Genomic DNA, 18866 nt, shown 5'->3' with positions numbered 1-18866 from the left:
CGCCCCGTCTGACAGATAATCCAGCGAGGCGATTTTTAACCCGTCCTCCTTCTGGTGTTCAGTTAGTAATTCTCTCTCCCATTTAGACATCATTGGTTCCTTTTGGAGCAGATTCTTCCTTCCGGGCTATATTTGAACATCTGAACCAACTACTCTTCTAACCGGTGTTAGGTATCACTTAGCAGCCACCAACTTGGATCCCTTTTCTCTCCTGCTTTCCGAGACTGCGGCTCCATCCGCCAACGGCTCCTTATAACTTCATCATAGGCTTTCTCTTTCTATCATTACCATCCTTTTCGTTTTATTTCTGTCCCCGCCCCCCCCTTAAAAAAAAAAAGGATTACTCAGTACTCTCTATACAGAATAAGGAATCTTAATCCCCCCGTCGCAACACGGTTTAGCTCAATCGTTTCGTTCCGTCGGTTACCGACTGCGTCAAACCAAACTCCCTTGATTCGGTCCCTACGCCTGCTTTCCAACCTCCGTCCTGGTCCCCTACCCCTTTCCACCACACTGTACCATTTCCGCTCAGTTCCTTGAATGGCCACCGCAGGCGATCTGCAACTACCCGGGGATCCGTCTCAGCAATCTACAACGTCCTTACCACACCTGGCGAGAAATCAAGAACCGGTGGACATTATCTTAACACATGCCACCTCCCAGGACGAAAGCGGAGGTTCAAGCCCAGAAGCAAAAGGAAAAGGTTTGTTCTCAGTTGATGTGCTTTGTCCAGGATTGCAGACACCGCGCGACCCCGCCCCCTCAAAGTGCTATCGGTCCTGCAAAGAACTTGGCTGACTACGACTCGGCGCATCGAACAGCTAGCTCAATCTTACAATGAATTACTGGAGTAAGCACTTCTGCTAGGCATTTCCCCTACATTTGTTTTTTTGTTGGATGCTAATATCTCCTTGCTCAGAGAATTCTCATCAAAGGAGCTTCGAAGTATAGGGAACTATACGCTCGGGAGATTGATCGGAAAGGGTTCCTTTGGCAAAGTCTACCTTGCCACACATAAGCTCACAAATGGCTCTAAGGTATACCGATAGACTTTTCATCGTCTGTTCATGTTTCCTGATTGTCAACGTAAATAGGTTGTTCTAAAATCGTCTGACAAAGGCGATACGAACCTGGCTCGCGAGATTCACCACCATCGTCAATTTCTCCACCCTCATATCGCTCGTCTCTATGAGGTTATTGTAACAGAAAAGCTAGTGTGGCTGGTTCTGGAATACTGCCCAGGTAGGAATAAACTTATTGGGCGGATGGTTGGCCGTTGCTGACATGTGCTACTAGGCGATGAGCTCTACAACTATCTGCTTCGCCATGGCCCGCTACCTATTGATAAGGTCAAAAAGATTTTCGCACAGCTCGTTGGTGCAGTTGCTTATGTTCACAGCAAGTCGTGCGTACACCGGGATTTGAAGCTGGAGAACATCCTTCTCGACAAACATGAGAATGTCAAGTTGTGCGACTTTGGATTCACACGCGAGTACGAAGGCAAAGCGAGTTACCTGCAAACGTTTTGTGGCACTATATGTTACAGTGCCCCCGAAATGTTAAAGGGCGAGAAGTACGCCGGCGAAAAAGTAGACGTGTGGAGCTTAGGTATCATTCTCTATGCCTTGATGGCGGGGGAACTCCCGTTCGACGAAGACGACGACCTTGTCACCAAAGCGCGGATCCTTAAAGAGGACCCTGTCCTCAATGACAAATTCCCTGACGATGCGAAGGCCCTCATCAGCCTTCTCTTATCGAAGCGACCGTTGATCCGGCCTAGCCTTGGGGAAATATTAGCGCATCCGTTCCTTGCCGAGCATGTGTCGGAGCAGCTGGCGATACTGAAAATCCCACGTCCCCCGGCGTTTTCAACATCCTTAGAGAAAACCACCCTACAACGGATGAAAAGTGCAGGCGTCAATATCGATGAGGTGGTGGAGAATGTCCTCTCTCAACGATGCGATCCTCTTGCTGGCTGGTGGGCACTGCTGATTGAAAAGGAGCAGCGTAAGGAGCAGAAGCGAGAACGGAAGCGGAGAGAGAGAGAAGCGGAGGCAAAGAACCTTCGCCGTCTGAGTGTAGCAAGTAGCCGGCTGGAGAAGAGGTCGTCAGCACTTGTCGAGGTTGATGAAGAAGGACATGCTTCTGCAAATGTGCCATTACAAGAGCGAGGCCGGAGAGACAGACGCAGCTTACCTTCGCAACTTGCCCCACCCGAGCTACCAATCCTACCAGAGCCAGCCCCTGGGCAATCTCCTGATTCCAGCACCCCCCCTCCTCCCATTGACAAAGACTCGATTCGTTCTGCCAGTTCTACTCGACGGCGCCCATTGCCCCCCCCTAAGGATCGGAGACGCTCAAGACCAAGCACGTTGCACGTGAGCGCATCCCAGCCTGAGCTAACGCAGCACAATGGGATCTTCAGGCGTCGTACCGGTCGCCGTCAGTATCCGATCATCAGCCAGCTAGCATCTTTGAAACATTGGTTTGTGGAGTCTGCAAAACGAGCCAAGTCACCTCACACGAAAGCTACTGGCGGACCTGGACATCGTAAGTTTCTCTCAGATAAACTGAGTCCTGCAAAAGGACAGGAAGCCGGGAGAAAACCGGCCCTAACCTCTTCGACTATTGCCAATCGAGGTGACATATCAACACCGACGCAAGTGAAGCGTGCATCCAATGCCAGCAGCCTGGCCCCGAGCAGCGCTTCATATCGCAACCACCGCCATTCATATCCTCGCCAACCTCGTCCACTGAGCACCAGTAACCCTCACCACCGAAATTCTTTGTCACCCTCTCCGATCACGCCAAGGGGCTCCTACAGACGATCCTCTGCTGGTTTACGTGGCCGCAAGTCTACATCCTCTTCCGTATCTTCTATCCGAAGCATCCACCATACTCACACCCATTCGAAGGCGTCGTCTGTCTCATCGAATAGCATCGGATCAACGTCTACTCCAACAGCTCGAGTCTCAAAATCGCCACACACTTCCGTCAAAGTGCTTCCCACTACTCCAGGTGCTTCCTCCCGTTTCCCCAGCAACATTCGCTTGGTACGAGGTATAAACACTGGATACCGTGAAGTGGATGAACCTAATGGGAGAACCAACTCAACGTTCAATGAGGCGGCGCCAGGACCGTTTCTATACTCTCCATCATCCAGCCTTGTTTTCGCCCGTCGGAAGAAGTTGGCATTCAAAGGCCCTATGTCTCACACGGCCAATTTAATGATCTCTAGTGGCATCTCCGCACCGGAATTTCCCCGCAATGACATTGGGACGCCAGAACCTGTTTCAGGTGCAGCTCGGCCTGCAACGAGGAAAAGTCAAATTATTGAAGAAGAGGAAGACTTAGAAGGTGATGAAGATATTGAAGAAGTGGACACATTTACGGGGACTGAGGAGGAGCCTGGGTCACCCACTGATGTGGTAAACTCGGAGGATCACATGAGGGCAGTCAGTGCTACAGACTCCCCTGGACTGTCCCATAAGCCTGTTCTTGCTCCTGCTCTTGATCTTGATGCAGGCCCAATGCGTCCTCCCCGTTTCTCGTCGCTTAAAGCCTCAAAATTGGAGGCAGCTGCCGAGTCGAAGCCGTATGGTGCCAAGGACAGCAACGTTGCCGTTGACGTCTCGCCGAAATCGGTGGCATCTAATAAGCCAGGTCTGCCTTGAACACTGACGAATCTAGAATAGAAGTGGCTTTTGATTGATTGATGTTCCTGTTTCGCATTTTTATACCCCTTTACGGCTGTGTGGCGCTGGACCTCTTTTTTTTTTTTTTTTTTTTTTTCTCTGTTTCTCTGTTTTGGTAGCGATTCTTGAGCCTCTCTAGACAGGATGAAAAGCAATTCCGAGTCTTTCAGATGCTTTTCACACCTTATGTCCCAGTATATATCATTCCCTCGCCCATTTCGTTCCTCTTGTTTTAATATTACATCCGCTCATTCATCTATATTCTCTTTCTGTGTACCTTATTTGTTCACCCCGTCCTTTACTCTCATATCAGTTTTCTGTTTAATGTTTGTTGTGACCATGTATTTGTGCCTAGTGGCTCCGCAAGTTTCTGAAGAGACCCCTTATTACCATATGTAATCTTGATTCCACTTTTGGTTCCCCTAGACGAGTGCCCTCAAAGCTGGTTCTTGGATCTGGCACAAGCAATGATTTACCTTGATCAATACATTATTTACCCGTTGGATTAGATCTGCTACCTGTATTGGAGTCTTGCTGGTATTACTTCGCTATATGTACTCTGTATAGAAAAAAGCATTCATGAACCCTAACTGTTTATTTCGTTAGCATATAGCGTCTATATAATTATACATTTGCTGGATTCTGAGTGCCTCGATCGAATTTGTGAACAAGTTTGGTCGAAGTATGCGACAGAATGGCATCAAATAACACCGACAAGTTTATTTCTCGACATGAATCTCCTGGGGCTTCTCCATGTCCCCCATCACCCCAACTTCCACGTCTTGTCCGTTAGTGCCATCGCTTTCCCTCAGGCCGATAGTACTAGAGCCGACCTTATCAACCGTTTCCCTATAAACAGGGGCGAAATTCACAGCAACGGCATAAGTCCACGCAACAACCATGAACATTGTCGGGACAATCATGGCAAATACCGTACTGTTCCGCATGTCGGCCACATGGCCTAAGATCGGAGGCACCACAGCACCACCACAAACACCGCCGACGATGAAGCCGGAGCCACGCTTATAGTGGCGTCCTAGACCGCGAATCCCCAGAGCAACAATGGTGGGGAAACAGACAGATTCGAAGAAGAGGGTAAGAAAGAGCATTGCTTTGTAACTGTTAGCGCTATCATTCTTGACTTCCATCATTTGTGCTGTTCCAGCAAGATTTTTGGTCCCTGGGACAAATGGACCCAAGGGGCTAGCGTACCTATACCACTCTCTTTCTTTTGTGTAGTGGATGCCGCAATAAAGGCAACAGTGCAAGAGAGGTAGACTAAAAATACCCAACGAGCCTTTACGTATTTCATGATAATTGCTCCCAGGAAACGGCCTACAGCGAAAGCCCCCTGGGCCCCAGCTAGATATTTGGAGCCCGTAGAGCTCGAGGTACCGGGCCAAGTTTCCGTGACATAGTTGATGAAGTATCCTGCGATGGCGACTGGAATGGCGGAAACAAAGATTGTTAACTCCGGTTACAACTAGCTTAGCCAACAACATGTAGAGGGGTGTTCTTACCTTGAGCACCGGTATAAGTGAACTGGGCTAATGTTGCATGGAATAGCTTATACTGCTTCCAGAAAGGTCGATCCTGCTCGTCCACATGTGTCTCGGAGACTTGAAATGCCATATCTTCGTCGGTGACCTCGGGGATTTTTGAGATGAAGAAGACTACAGCAAGCAAAAACACGAAGATTCCGATGGCAAGGTACACCCATTGGACGCGCTTGAGAGCATTAACATCGTCGTTGGTTGAAGTAAAGAAAACATAAGATGCTAGTGCTGGGGCAACACAGGTACCAATCCCGTTGAACGCTTGGGCAAGGTTGATCCGCATCTCAGAATATTTTGGGGGGCCACAGACTAATTGAGAATATGCTATCAGCACCTTTTTCTTTTCTTTTCCCGACGCTAAGATCTAGTATCAACATACCGGTAATGAAGGGGTTGGCCGCTGACTCGAGTGCGCCTAGTCCTGAGCCGATGACAAAAGTAGCTGCGCAGAAGCCTCCAAACGATCGGTTCAAGCCCGCCGGCCACATACAGAGGGCGCCAATGCCATAAAGGGCCAGACCAAAGATGAATACGGTCTTGTACCCGAAATGTCGAAGTAGATAGTTCGCATAACCCAAGGAAGCTAATGGGTAGGCACTGGTGGTTTTCGTTAATTTATCGGTCATATTATGGAGCAACGTGCCATATAAGTATATGATAATGCCTACCCAAAATAAGCAGCTTGAAGTCCAGCGGAGCGAGTCCGAGTAATGTGCAGTGTCTCTTGGAAATGCTTATTGAGGGTGTCTAACAAGCCATAGGCGAATCCCTATATATGCAATTAGCACCCCAGATTCCATAGAATACATATATGTTCAAGCTTAAGTCCGCTTCATCTCCGTCCATGACTCACCCATAAAAAGAAGAGAATAGTAACGAGTGATAAAGGCCATATGCTCTGGCGTAAAGTAAGAGTTGCTGCAGATGTAGTTTTGCTATTATCAACCCGAAATCCCGAACGGGTTGTTAAAAACTGCAAGAGTCCCATCCTCCCAGATGGGAATCAGTGTGATATGACTGGGGATGAAGGTTGTCAGAACCTCCGTAAGTGAATGCTCATGATGGGAAGTGGAGATAAAAAGAAGGATGCAATCGTACCACCATGGTCTCATTATGTACTACTACATGGAGATAGCTTATTAGTGGCATCATAAATCCTCTAGGTGCACTCTTTAGGTGAGAGTCATCGGCCACCTCCCCTTTTTTCCGCTCAACCTGGAATCACCTATCGGGTCATTGTTGGAGAGGGCTAAAAAAAAGGTCGCAGGAAGAGGGGAAGTGGAGAGTTGGGCCTAGGCAGGAAACAGGACAGGAGGATCCATCCTCCGGGATATTATGCATCCCCAGACGTCTTCCTTTTCCTCCACATTACATGGAATCCGGGGAAAAGATCGTCGAACCCCTAGGAAGCCACCAGTGACACGCCACGATTGCTGGGAATGTGCTCCCATGCCACGAGCGGACAAGCCTCTAACGGTTTAGCCGCCCTAAGCCTAAGGCTTTTTAGTCTGGACTTCGGTGTTGCATTTCTCGTACTCCCTGTAAAGATGGTGGGCATCTAGTAGCCCATCTCGCTTGGCTTTGTCCCGTGAAGGTTTACTTCCCCCGCAATACTGCTGCGGGGTGAAGTTTGATAGGCCCTATGATCAGAATTAGCCACTTGCTAAAGTAGAGCTGCACGGTTATCAAAATGTGCCGAATTTTCGGCCCTTTTCAATTAGGCTAAATTGTCTAGATGGCGAGCGTTAAGAGGGATTATGATCCGAGTCATTTATGCTTGCGTGGTTTCAAAAAGATGGCACAATCCCTCACATGCCTAGTATAAGAACCCTGACCTCAAAGCAATAATAATTCAATAGATAGATAGGGCTCATAGATGGGGCAACCTTCTTAGTCATCGTGCATGGTTGCGTCTGGAAACACACTCTGTCCACCCAGCCATTCAAGAAATCTCCTGCAAGTCACGAGCGCGCCAACGTGACCCAGGCTCGCTGCATGTGTCGACTCCTAAATCACTCGAGCAGGCACTTATCTATATTACTCCTTGGGGAGGTATTCATTTCTTCATTGTTCTCTAGACGTTAAAGAATATCTACCATGATACATGTATGCCGCCAACATGTGTCCAGGGGAAAGAAAAAGGCCAGTGAACGGAAATAACCACAACTATCCAACGGCCTATGTTTATATTTATCATGAGCATACCCTTGGGATACGAAGTCATCACTCAGCCAACCAAGATCTATGTTATCTTGGGTTTAGAGGCCGCTCCGTTTTGGTATCCAACCTTCTTTGCAGGGATGTTATAAAAACGACGCTCCGCAGTTTTGAGCACCTCGTCAATCAATCTTTTGGCGAGTTAGCAAGATGCAATGGATGCAATGGGTGACGTCTCAGACGAAACAGAGCGAACTTACATCACAGGAGCACTGATTGCTAGAACGGCCTTCCACTCGATCCAGTTTAAAGGGAGAACAGAGAACAATCCCTGCAAGAAAGGAATGTACAAGATAGCAAAGTGCAAGGTCATTGAAAGGATAATGGCGTAGACCAGCATCATGTTATTCCAGAGAGCGAAGGTCATAAGAGATTCACTGGATGAAAGTGCATTCATGGCATTTAGCATTTCGATCACAACCAGGATTGAAAGTGACACGGTGGATGCAGAACGGGACATATCGTTCGAGAACATCTCACAGCCAATTTCAGGAAATTGGGCAGAGCACTTGTGGAAATGAGACTGCGCAACATATTAGCAAAATGGTAACGAAACCCAGGAGGGAAATTCCCAGGTAAGTTATTCTTAGGCCTACCAGCTGCCAGAAAGAGATCTGTGGTCCCTCTGCATTGTACATGAACCACCATACGTAGCCAAAGACCGTGGCAGCACCGACATAGGTGCCAATAACCAAGTATCTAAACAGTAACCAACCGCCGACCAGGGGCTCGTCACGCTTTCGGGGAGGCCGTCTCATCACATCATGGTCTGCAGGGTTGAAAGACAGAGCCGTCGCAGGTAGACCGTCAGTGACCAGGTTCACCCAAAGGAGCTGCACGGGGATCAACGCTTCCGGCATGCCCAGGGCTGCAGTTAGGAAAATCGAGACCACTTCTCCAATGTTGGACGAAATCAGATACCGGATGAACTGTTGGGTGTTGCTGTAGATCGATCGCCCCTCCTCGACGGCCACAGCGATCGTAGCAAAGTTGTCGTCGGCCAGGACCATATCAGCGGCGAGCCTAGCCACGTCCGTGCCAGTACCCATAGCAACACCGATGTCCGACTTCTTCAAGGCAGGGGCGTCGTTAACACCATCACCCGTCATCGCAACAACGTGTCCTAATGATTGGAGAATATCAACGAGCTTAGACTTATGGCTGGGTTCTGTACGCGAAAATAGGGATGCACTCTTGGCCGCCTCGAGCTTCTGACTCTGCGACAGGCTATCGAATTCCCTGCCCGTGTAGCTCTTGCCCGTAAGATCCTCGCCCTCAGAGAATACGCCAATCTGGCGGCACACGGATTCGGCTGTGTTTCGGCTGTCACCAGTAATGACAATCACCCGGATACCTGCCTCCCTACATTTCTTAATCGAGTCGGCCACCTCAACGCGTGGAGGATCAAGCATAGCAACGAGACCAATGAGAGTCATATTTTGTTCCAACTGGGCATATTCATCGGTAGTTTTAGCGTTGCGTAGAAGGGGGATGGCCGCCACATCATCAACACTGGCCAGGGCCATGACACGGAGACCACGATTTCCGTACTCCACAATTTCATCAGAGAGCAAACTCAGATATTTCTTAGAGAGGGGCGCCCGGGATCCGTCAGGCCCCAGTATCACATAAGAGCAACGCTCGAGTATGGATTCAGGAGCACCCTTGACCAGGAGTTTTTGCTGCTTGCCCATACCGATGAGAACAGACATGCTCTTTCGATCGCGAGAAAACTCGTAGGTTGCTTTCAACGGCAACCGAGACTCGTAGTGCGCACTAGCAGCATGAAGCCTCTGGGACGCAGGCCGTCCAAACAGTTTGGCATTAGTAGCAGAGTCGTTAGTTCCAATTTTTTCAACCAAAACCCGCAGGGCGCCTTCGGTGGGTTCACCAATACAGGAAAATACGCCGGTCTTTGGGTCATGGGCGAGAGTCGCGCTGTTGCAGCGAGCCATGACTTCGGCCATCTGGCGAACCGTTGACGAGGAGATCGCGAGGTTCTGCAGAGACTTGCCGTTGCGTGACAGTTTGCCTTCCGGCGCAAAAGTGGTACCTTCAACATCGATTTCCTCGACATCGTCACCAGCCCTGTTCAAATAGACGATCTTCGCTGCACTCATCTGATTGGTCGTTAAGGTGCCGGTCTTGTCGGAGCAAATCACACTGCAGCTACCGAGGGTCTCCACGGAGGGAAGAGACCGGACTACTGCATTCTTGTTGGCCATCTTACGAGTGCCGAGAGCGAGACAGGTGGTGATGACAACGGCCAAACCTTCAGGAATGGCTGCCACTCCCAGCGAAACTGCGATTTTGAGATAATAGATAGCTCCTTTGGTCCAACCACCGTGAGACGGATCGTTAAAATGTTCGATATTAATCACCCAGACCAAGATACAGATGACGGTGATCACCTTAGCCAACATGTCACCGAAATCATTCAGTTTCTGTTTAAGGGGTGTTGGCTCCGAAATCTGGGAAGTTATGCTCTCATGAATATCACCGATGGCAGTTGATCCCCCAGTCAAAACGACCATAGCCGTAGCATGCCCGTTTACAACCGTTGTTCCTGAGAAAAGCATATTGATCTGATCTTGCTTGACCGCCTGCTTGTCGTGAATCGCGCGGGTGTCCTTGGAAACGCTTTCGCTCTCACCGGTCAGGATGGCTTGGTCCAACCGGAAACTGTTGCTGTGGATAGCAACCAAGCGACAATCCGCAGGTACACGATCTCCAACCGCGACATGGACTACGTCTCCAGGTACCAAGTCTTCCGCTTTGACACGCTGGGTTTTGCCTTCACGGACAACCGTAGCTTCATTTGCGGAATATTCTTGCAGGGCCGCAATTGCCTTTTCGGCACTGCTTTCCTGGGCGACACCAACGATACCATTGAGGATTAAGATAGTCAAGATCTGCAACCATGGCACGCAGTCAGCTACCTGGTGATGCGCGCGACACGGAGAAAGGGCTCGTTTGCAATCACATACCACAACGGGGTCAACGAAGGACGTCCAGTCATCCCCTTCCTCAAAGAGAGCGAGGACAAAGGACACCGCAGCCGAGCCCAAAAGAATGAGGATCAGTTGATCTTTGAATTGTTCCAGCACAAGCTTCCATAGAGGCGTTGGAGGGTCTTCGGCAAGAGCTAAACATCCAAGGCAGCGTATTAGCCTCCGGGCTCCATTCGACGGGCGTGGGATCGGGGTGCGACTAACCATTTGGACCATATTTTTGCCTCAATTTTGAAACCTGAGCCTGCGACAAACCCGTGTGCTCGGAGACACCGAAGTGTTCTAGCACCTCTTCTGGGGAAGAGAGGTAGGAATGCTCCATGGTCGACCACAGCAGTTGAAAAGGGTGGCGAGAGTCGGGGGAGCAACGAGAGAAGAAAGGAGAGGAAAGAAAGAAAGAGAGAAAAAAGGAAAAGAAAAGAAAGAGGGAGAGGGTATGGAGGGAAACCGGATATACCCAGATTAAGACATGAACGCCAAGTGGCCGGAGTGAATTGTAATACGGAGCAGTAGCGTCCTGGGCAACTCCGAAGAGTGGGAAGGATCTAGAAGAGGAGGAAGGGGGTTGAATATTAATATACCCAGTTGGAGAGAGAAAGACGGAAAACGACGGTTTAATATTTTTTTTTTTTGTCTTTCTTTTTTAAAAATAAAGAAAATAAAAAAAAAATCCCTTTCCAAAGTGAAATTCAGTCGGTTAACAAAGGAAAAGAATCATTGCAGGAAGGCCGTTGAACTACGTTTACTCTCTCAGGCACTCAACGTGTTCTTTTGGCTCGATCGGCCCCCCGTCACGCCGCAGAGATTGCCGGTAAATAAACTACAGGGCTGAACTTGAACGGTACGGTACCATAGCCGAGAGGCACGTCCCTTACTTGGTACTACCTAGTACCTACGGACTACTACTACCTTAGTTAGGTACTGATAGGATGGATGGAAATTCACAAGGTACGGTAAATACCCATTGAGAAATACGAGACCCTGAAGATGGGATGTATGCTTAGTAAATAGTCCTAGTTTGTAAAACTAACGAACTAGATACGAGGAGCTATAAAGGTCATATTCCTTCCCAATACGTAGTCTACTTATAGGTATTGTCCAGTATTGAAAGTATCGCCCCCCTGTATGACTGTCCCACACCTGAAAGCCATGCTTACATTATTCATCCCACTTGGGGGTCGCAGCGGATGGCTCCCCACCAAGAAACAGTGATGCCTTGCCTCTAAGACCGGAGCTAAGAGGCTGTTCCATGTTTCTGGACCATCCTGGGTGCCCCGCTCCTCATCGACTTGGTGAATGTATGGTGGCTATTAAGATCCAAAACCGCGCATGATTTGTTCCACCTATCTATCAATCTTGCCTCAGAGTCTTACCGATGACAGTACTGTAGGTATCTTCCTAGCCACTCAGTCCCCGATGCCAAGTATTTAATTAATTGGCCTTCTAACCTCTGTGCATGAGTTCTTGGTAGTTTATGACTCGTCCATGTCCATGGAACACTTCTCACATATTTCCTCTGACGGGGGTTTGACTAGGAAACTATGGTGATGTACTAGTACCTACTGTAGGCATGTCCATGGAACGGCTAGAGGACCTCCTGTCTAAGGGGTGTGGGAAAGACCATTGTGTGGCCGTAAGAATCGGTCTGCAGGCGCCAGCTTGATGCAGCTGGCCAAGTAAGCAGGCAGGTAGGTCCTAGTAGATAGATAGTTCTGTACAATTTCCTTTCGAAGTGAAGCCATGCTGATGTACAACAAAAGCCGCCTACTCTATCAGAGTATTCGTCAGATGGTCACCAAAAGGATGGCTTTGGGATAAGTACCAAAGGCCCAGTAATATGATGTATAGAATCGTAAGACCTTGCACCTTTCACTCAATTTGACACAGCTATAGGCGATGAACGGCCTCACTAGATGGAAGAGTACTCTCTAGCATTAGCCGTATATACTTTTTCGGATTTCCTGGGTGAATTTGAGGTAGCAATAGTAAAGATTCTTTTGCAGGGATTTCTTGAAGCCCTGGTAGGTCAATTGTAGACCTGGTCCGCCAGCAGATAGGTCTGTCTGAGGGTTTTTTTTTTTTTTTTTTTCTCTCTCTCCTTCTATCTGGATATGAGCTTTGGAAAGGCTACTTATAATGTATTTGATCGTAACACATTGGGTGGATGATATATAAATAAATATAGATCCCCTAACTATCAGAATCAAACCTTGCGGCTCACACCTTCAGCGTTTGTCGACGAAGGAATCTGGGGACAAACTGGATGAGTAGTGGAGATACAGCATACTAGGGTCCATGGACGAAGGATGGGGTGTTTCTTCCTGGGGCACCCATGGCAGACAAACACCGCAAACAACCGCATTCTCACTCTCGCTAAGCTGACTACTCAAGAGTGACTGCTGGCCATCACCTCACCGGTTCATCTCTTGTTGCTGTGTCGCATCCACCAATATTCTTGTGTCTTATCACCCTCAATTTTACCCTTCTCTTCTGTTCTGTGCCTCTTCCTCTATCTCTCCCTCTCCCCTTTGGAACGCCTCTGGTCTCTTTGCCTTATCCACTTCCCCCCAACTACCCTATCCCTTCTTGGAACCCTATCACCCATACGGTATCATCATGACTTCTGAGGTATGTTGTTCCAGCCCAACCCCTCTCAGCTGTTCGCCCTATTGTCGTGGTATGAACCACGTATATCTTGTTTTCTACGGCAATCTGTCTCTCCTTACTCTCTTGTCCTGATGCGACCGATGGGAACCGTACTAACAATGTCTCTTCGGGTAGCGTGAGAGGTAAGGGTCCAGATTGCCTTCGTCGATCGCTAACATCTGGATCACTAACCACCTGTTTTCCCATCCACCAGCAAAACTTTCCTTGCTCGGCTCTGTGAGCAGGCTGAGCGCTACGATGGTAAGATCTTCTAGGTGTTGTTGTCGCCCGGATGCTTTTGATACTGATTGGTCCCTTCCCTTCACAGAAATGGTCACCTACATGAAGGTAAGCAGTTACTTTGATCAACGCTATACAACTAGCTAGTTAGAATATGGTCGCTAACGGTTCTCACAGCAAGTCGCCAACGTATGCATCCCCTCCTTGTTGAGCCGTCAGGAACTATTTCCCCCGCACATCCTGTTGTCCTAGACGACTGACCCCGCATCAGATTGGAGGCGAGCTTACTGTCGATGAGCGTAACCTTCTCTCAGTTGCCTACAAGAATGTTGTCGGTACCCGTCGTGCCTCGTGGCGTATCATCTCCTCCATTGAGCAGAAGGAGGAGTCCAAGGGCTCTGAGCAGCATGTCACCATCATCCGTAATTACCGTCAGCAGATTGAAACGGAGCTGGAGAATGTCTGCCAGGATGTTCTTGATGTTTTGGACGACTCTCTCATTCCCAAGGCCGAGACTGGCGAGTCCAAGGTTTTCTACTACAAGATGTAAGTGCAGTTGGCTCAGAAGATAGCGTTACAAGTGCCGTGGTTGATGACAATCCGATGTTTAGGAAGGGTGACTACCACCGTTATCTCGCTGAGTTTGCCTCTGGCAACAAGCGCAAGGTTGCTGCAACTGCCGCCCACGAGGCTTACAAGGTTCGTTTTTGCTATACCATTAACACCTCAGCCGATAGTATTATATGCCCCTTACAATCTACTTTAGAACGCCACGGATGTCGCCCAGACTGACCTCACCCCTACCCACCCCATCCGCCTGGGCCTTGCTTTGAACTTCTCCGTTTTCTACTATGAGATTTTGAACTCCCCCGATCGTGCCTGCCACCTTGCCAAGCAGGCTTTCGACGACGCTATTGCGGAGCTCGACTCGCTGTCGGAGGAAAGCTACCGTGACAGCACCTTGATTATGCAGCTGCTGCGTGACAACCTGACCCTGTGGACCTCTTCTGATGGAAATGAGGCCGAGGGTGCTTCCAAGGAGGATAAGCCCGAGGAGGAGTCCGCGCCGGCCGCCGAGGACAAGGGTGAGGAGGCCAAGCCTGCACCAGCCCCTGCGTCTTAGAAGACTGGGATGAATGATTTTTTGTTGTATCAAAAACCTGCGTTGTGTGCTCAGTGTGCCTGTTTTGACGTTCAAATTCTCCCTGGAAGTGTTGACGAAGGTATGTTTTAGCAGCGTGACTGGTTTGGACCGGCACATATCTTCTACATGTTCGGGATCTCGTGGGTTGGCCGGCGGAGTTTGCTATTTGGACAGTGAAGAAAATGAGGTCCGAGTGGAATGTATCTCTCTTTTAGTGTCTCTATTCCCACCTCAGACCAAGTTACATTGTGTTATTCCACCTTTTTTTTTTGTTTTTTTTTTTTTCTCCCTCTTGTCTGTGTACTTGCCACCTTCCCCCTTTTTTCCTTCTTGCCGCCCACTCGTATCTTCCAGGACACATGTTGGGAACTATTTAGTAGTTAATTTTAAATACTCGAGCGGATGCTTGACCAACAGGCAGAACATGGTGCTTGAACCAACGCTGGTTTTTTGAAGGCACGGTGTCCATAGGGCACACAAACTTGATGTTGTGGACAGTCCGATGTGCGACGGTCAAGTTAGCGGACGTTAAAAAACAACGCCGAACAAGGCCTATCCATGAGAAGAGCCATATAGGAGCTCTCCATTTACATTGGGGTTAAAATAGAGTATACAACACGGCGATGGAGTCAAATTTAAGATCTATCATTAATAGAAGCTAGTAGACGGGGTGATAAGAAACGAACCGTTTATCGATGGATATACAAAGAGAAGGGGGAGAATATATAGAGAGGTTGGCAGATAAGTGTCGAATTGACAATGTAACTGGCAACTAAGTAGAGAGGAAGTGCGAAGAGAGGCAAGGTAGAAAATTCACTTTCAAAACGATCACATGAAATCATCATCATCCAAGCCATCACCATCATAAGATGCATCAATCTTATTATCTCTTGAGGTCACCAGTGAAACCTTGGTCTTCGCCGCCTTGGACTTTTTGTTACCCTTGTCCGCCGCCCGCTCCTCTTTCATCTTCTCGTTGCTCATGGTCGTCAAAGCGCTAGCGATCTTCTTGATATCCGCACTGGGCAGCTCCCTGACCAGCTGCTTGGTGAAGTCCTGCGCCCACAGCGCATACTGCGGTTTCTTCGACTGCGGCGTCAGCAGCGGCACCAGGGTAGTCGTCAACCGGGTGAATTGATCTTTGGTGGTGGGCTTGAAGAGCGGCATGGCGGAAAGATCGACCGCTTGTGTTGGGTCGGCCGAGTCATTGACAACAACAGCCTTGGGAGTGCCCCGGTTGCGATTCAGATCGATGTCACCGAACAGATCCTCGGCGTGCTTGAGATCTGAGTCCTTCTCGGTTCGGCGGAGACGAGCCCGCTTCTCGGCCTCGTCCTCGTCACTTTCGGAGTCCGTGGCGTCCTCTTCTGCCTGCCGCCGCACTTCCTTGTGTTCCTGTATCCGCTGCGCCTTGCTCTTCTTCTTTGCAGCCGCTTCAGCCTCCGCTTTGGCTTTGGCCTCTTCCGCTTTCTTCGCCTTTTCCCTCTCTACCTCGGAATCTTCAGCGGCATCCCAGGAGTCGAGAACCTATTCCAGATCACGTCAGCACATTTGTTGTCATGAATTATATGCAAGTTGAGTCGGAGAATGCTAGTCCGGGGAGCGAAGGGGAAGGGCTCACTCACATCGTCCTCTTCCTCATCATCGAATTTGCGGCGGTATACCACGGGAGGAGAAGTACTTTCTTCCTCATCATCTAAAAAAAGATTAAAAACGGGAATCGTCAGCAAAATTTTACCATGAGAATAGGCCACCACCGATATTCAGCTAAGAGCTAAGAAAGATAAACAAAAAGAAAAAAAGGCCAGAAAGAACGTACCCCACTTCGAGGGTGCCATAATGGAAATAATCGACGAAAAGGCACAAAAATGACAGTCTATTCGCACGGTCTAAGGTCTCTGGCGGCAGAGAAAAGATCAAACGTATGTCCCAGCTCAAAGAACTGTCGTGGACGAGAGCACAACGCAGCGGAAATTTTGGAGGGGCAAAGAAGCGTCCATCTCAAACCCGAGCCAACTCGACTTCGATTCAATCGGGTGGTGGGGCAGGTCACGTGGAACGACTGCCTTGATGCCCGATATTGAAGTCTCGCCGTGAAAGTAAAATGCTGATATAGAATGGTCTATAGTTAGAATGTACGGATGTTGAAACGCTACTGGGACTACAGAGTGCACTAATACTATACTCCCAAGGACCGGGATTATTTGAACTACACTTTTTCATTATATGCCCTTATAATAGGCTTATTCGTCATCATAAATCTTGGTCAAACGGTCATCTGCGATGGTACTTTTGCAGCTTGTTTCTCCACAACAACGCTGCCAATAAGTCAAAACAAGGTCATTTCGGGTGGATTCTGCACGCCGGAAAAAATACCCGTGACTGGTGCAAAAGAAGTAAAGGAAAGTTATATCGCCTGTGGCTGCTTTACAGGTTGACCGCGGTGCGGAACTTCTGGCCAGCATAGACGACACTGTCACCAAGCTCTTCCTCAATACGGAGAATCTGGTTCAGCTTAGCCAGACGCTCGGATCGAGCAGGAGCGCCGGTCTTGATCTGACCGGAGCGCAGACCAACGGCGATGTCGGCAATGGTGACGTCCTCGGTCTCACCAGAGCGGTGGGACACCATGACACCCCAGCTGTCGGCGTAAGAGTCCTTGGCGGCTTGGATAGACTCGGTGAGGGTTCCGATCTGGTTGACCTTGAGGAGAAGAGCGTTGCAAGATTTGAGCTCAATAGCCTTCTTGATCCGTTGGGGGTTGGTGACTGTCAGGTCATCACTAAGAATACAGTGAGCTCTGTGAACCCGGCCGATATATGATGCAACAGTTATACGTACCCAACAATCTGGAAGTCAGAGGTCTTGTAGAAGTAGCTCCAGGCCTCCCAGTCATCCTCAGCGAAGGGGTCTTCAATGCTGACAATGGGGTACTTGCTGGCCAACGACTTGTACAGGTCGGCCAGTTGCTCGTAAGTAAGCCACTTGGAGGAGTCGCTGTCGGGGTTCTTGAAGTCAAGATCGTACTTCTTAGCATCGGCCTTGTAGAACTCGCTAGATGCAACGTCCATGGCAATGTGAATCTGGCCAGTGTATCCGGCCTGTTCAATGGCCTCGGTGATCAAGTCAAGAGCCTCCTCGGGAGTCTGGATATCGGGGGCAACACCACCCTCGTCACCGACATTGCCGGCAGACTGGCCGTACTTCTTCTTGGCCAAAGCCTTAAGCTTCTGGTAGACCTCAGCTCCTTGGCGGAGAGCCTCAGAGAAAGAGGGGGCAGTGCTGTCAACCAGATCAGTATGATTGTCGTCGGTGAACAACAGAGCTACGCGGAAAATGAGACGAGTGCACTTACTCAGGGACGATCATGAACTCCTGAAAGGCCAAACGGCCACCAGCGTGGGAACCACCGTTCAGAACGTTCTGGAAGGGAACGGGCAGAACGTAGGGCTTCTTGGTGCCCGCCAGGTCGGAAATGTGAGCATAGAGGGGAACACCCTTTTCGGCAGCACCGGCCTTAGCAATGGCCAAGCTGACACCCAAGATAGCGTTAGCACCGAGGTTGGCCTTGTTGGCGGTTCCATCAAGCTTGTTGAGGAATTCGTCAACCTTGGATTGGTCCTTCACATCAAGGCTCTCCTTGATAAGGGCAGGGCCAATGGTCTCGTTGACGTTCTTGACGGCCTTCAGAACACCTAAGCACCCGCCAACCTTGTTAGTTCAAGCCGCCCGGAGCATTGTTCGGGGAACAGCATCATAGACATACCCTTTCCACCCCAGCGGGCCTTGTCACCGTCACGGAGCTCGTGAGCCTCGTGCTGACCTAAACTCGACTATCATCAGCCTTTGAAACTCCGGGTCCCAGGAGAGACAGAGACCGTACTCCATCTTATCCGCTCTCCTTTTTCTGCCTGATTAAGGGGGTTACGCACCAGTGGAAGCTCCGGAGGGAACAATGGCACGGTGCAGGCCAGTCTCAGTGACAACATCAACCTCAACGGTGGGGTTGCCACGTGAGTCGTAGACGGAGCGTGCGTGGATCTTAGAGATAGGCATTTTGAAAGGCTGAATTGATCTGTCAATTTAATTCCCAGGGAAGAGAATGGGGGAAGAGAGGACGGAATAAAAATTAAAAGATCTGAAGGGGGCCAGAGAGTATAAATAAAAACAGCAGCTCTGAATTGTTGTAGGGAAGGGGGTCTAGCAGCGGGGTGGTGTTCACCGACGACCCGAAAAGAGAGCGCGGATGATTTTGATGAATCACCAGTGTGGAGGAGGAAGGGGAAGAGTAGGTGAGGAGAGGTCCGACTACCTAATCCATTGACCAGACTGGGGAGATGGACTGGTAGCCAGTCTG

The 18866-nt window shown here is 49.4% G+C and overlaps 5 protein-coding genes across 5 annotated transcripts; 2 read left to right on the top strand and 3 right to left on the bottom strand.

The window, feature by feature from the left end:
• Nucleotides 1-540: 540 nt before the first annotated feature.
• ATNIH1004_009057 (non-specific serine/threonine protein kinase) lies at nucleotides 541-3674 on the top strand (the record flags this gene model as incomplete). The annotated part of the gene is made up of 6 exons (XM_033573658.1): nucleotides 541-703; nucleotides 769-850; nucleotides 920-1037; nucleotides 1095-1242; nucleotides 1297-1492; nucleotides 1547-3674. 6 exons carry the CDS (start codon nucleotides 541-543, stop codon nucleotides 3672-3674), a joined length of 2835 nt encoding a protein of 944 aa, XP_033424210.1.
• Nucleotides 3675-4414: 740 nt separating this feature from the next.
• ATNIH1004_009056 (uncharacterized protein) lies at nucleotides 4415-10801 on the bottom strand (the record flags this gene model as incomplete). Its single annotated transcript, XM_033573657.1, has 10 exons — nucleotides 4415-4806; nucleotides 4908-5138; nucleotides 5216-5560; nucleotides 5631-5848; nucleotides 5920-6020; nucleotides 7539-7599; nucleotides 7669-7991; nucleotides 8065-10380; nucleotides 10456-10613; nucleotides 10684-10801. The coding sequence occupies 10 exons, from the start codon at nucleotides 10799-10801 to the stop codon at nucleotides 4415-4417; spliced, it is 4263 nt and encodes a 1420-aa protein (XP_033424209.1).
• A 2294-nt stretch (nucleotides 10802-13095) lies between these two features.
• Nucleotides 13096-14488, top strand: ATNIH1004_009055 (14-3-3 adaptor artA-like protein; the record flags this gene model as incomplete). Its single annotated transcript, XM_033573656.1, has 8 exons — nucleotides 13096-13107; nucleotides 13261-13268; nucleotides 13340-13386; nucleotides 13454-13473; nucleotides 13543-13554; nucleotides 13637-13911; nucleotides 13977-14064; nucleotides 14132-14488. 8 exons carry the CDS (start codon nucleotides 13096-13098, stop codon nucleotides 14486-14488), a joined length of 819 nt encoding a protein of 272 aa, XP_033424208.1.
• Nucleotides 14489-15337: 849 nt separating this feature from the next.
• HCR1 (eukaryotic translation initiation factor 3 subunit J) lies at nucleotides 15338-16347 on the bottom strand (the record flags this gene model as incomplete). Its single annotated transcript, XM_033573655.1, has 3 exons — nucleotides 15338-16036; nucleotides 16135-16205; nucleotides 16329-16347. The coding sequence occupies 3 exons, from the start codon at nucleotides 16345-16347 to the stop codon at nucleotides 15338-15340; spliced, it is 789 nt and encodes a 262-aa protein (XP_033424207.1).
• A 589-nt stretch (nucleotides 16348-16936) lies between these two features.
• On the bottom strand, nucleotides 16937-18565 carry aspf22 (enolase acuN; the record flags this gene model as incomplete). The annotated part of the gene is made up of 5 exons (XM_033573654.1): nucleotides 16937-17291; nucleotides 17351-17791; nucleotides 17865-18204; nucleotides 18276-18332; nucleotides 18442-18565. 5 exons carry the CDS (start codon nucleotides 18563-18565, stop codon nucleotides 16937-16939), a joined length of 1317 nt encoding a protein of 438 aa, XP_033424206.1.
• Between the last annotated feature and the right edge of the window lie 301 nt (nucleotides 18566-18866).

Source organism: Aspergillus tanneri (genome assembly GCF_003426965.1).
Source record: "Aspergillus tanneri strain NIH1004 chromosome Unknown AapTan_6_pilon_pilon_pilon, whole genome shotgun sequence".
Taxonomy (NCBI): domain Eukaryota; kingdom Fungi; phylum Ascomycota; class Eurotiomycetes; order Eurotiales; family Aspergillaceae; genus Aspergillus; species Aspergillus tanneri.
This window is presented reverse-complemented; position numbering and strand designations above follow the sequence as displayed.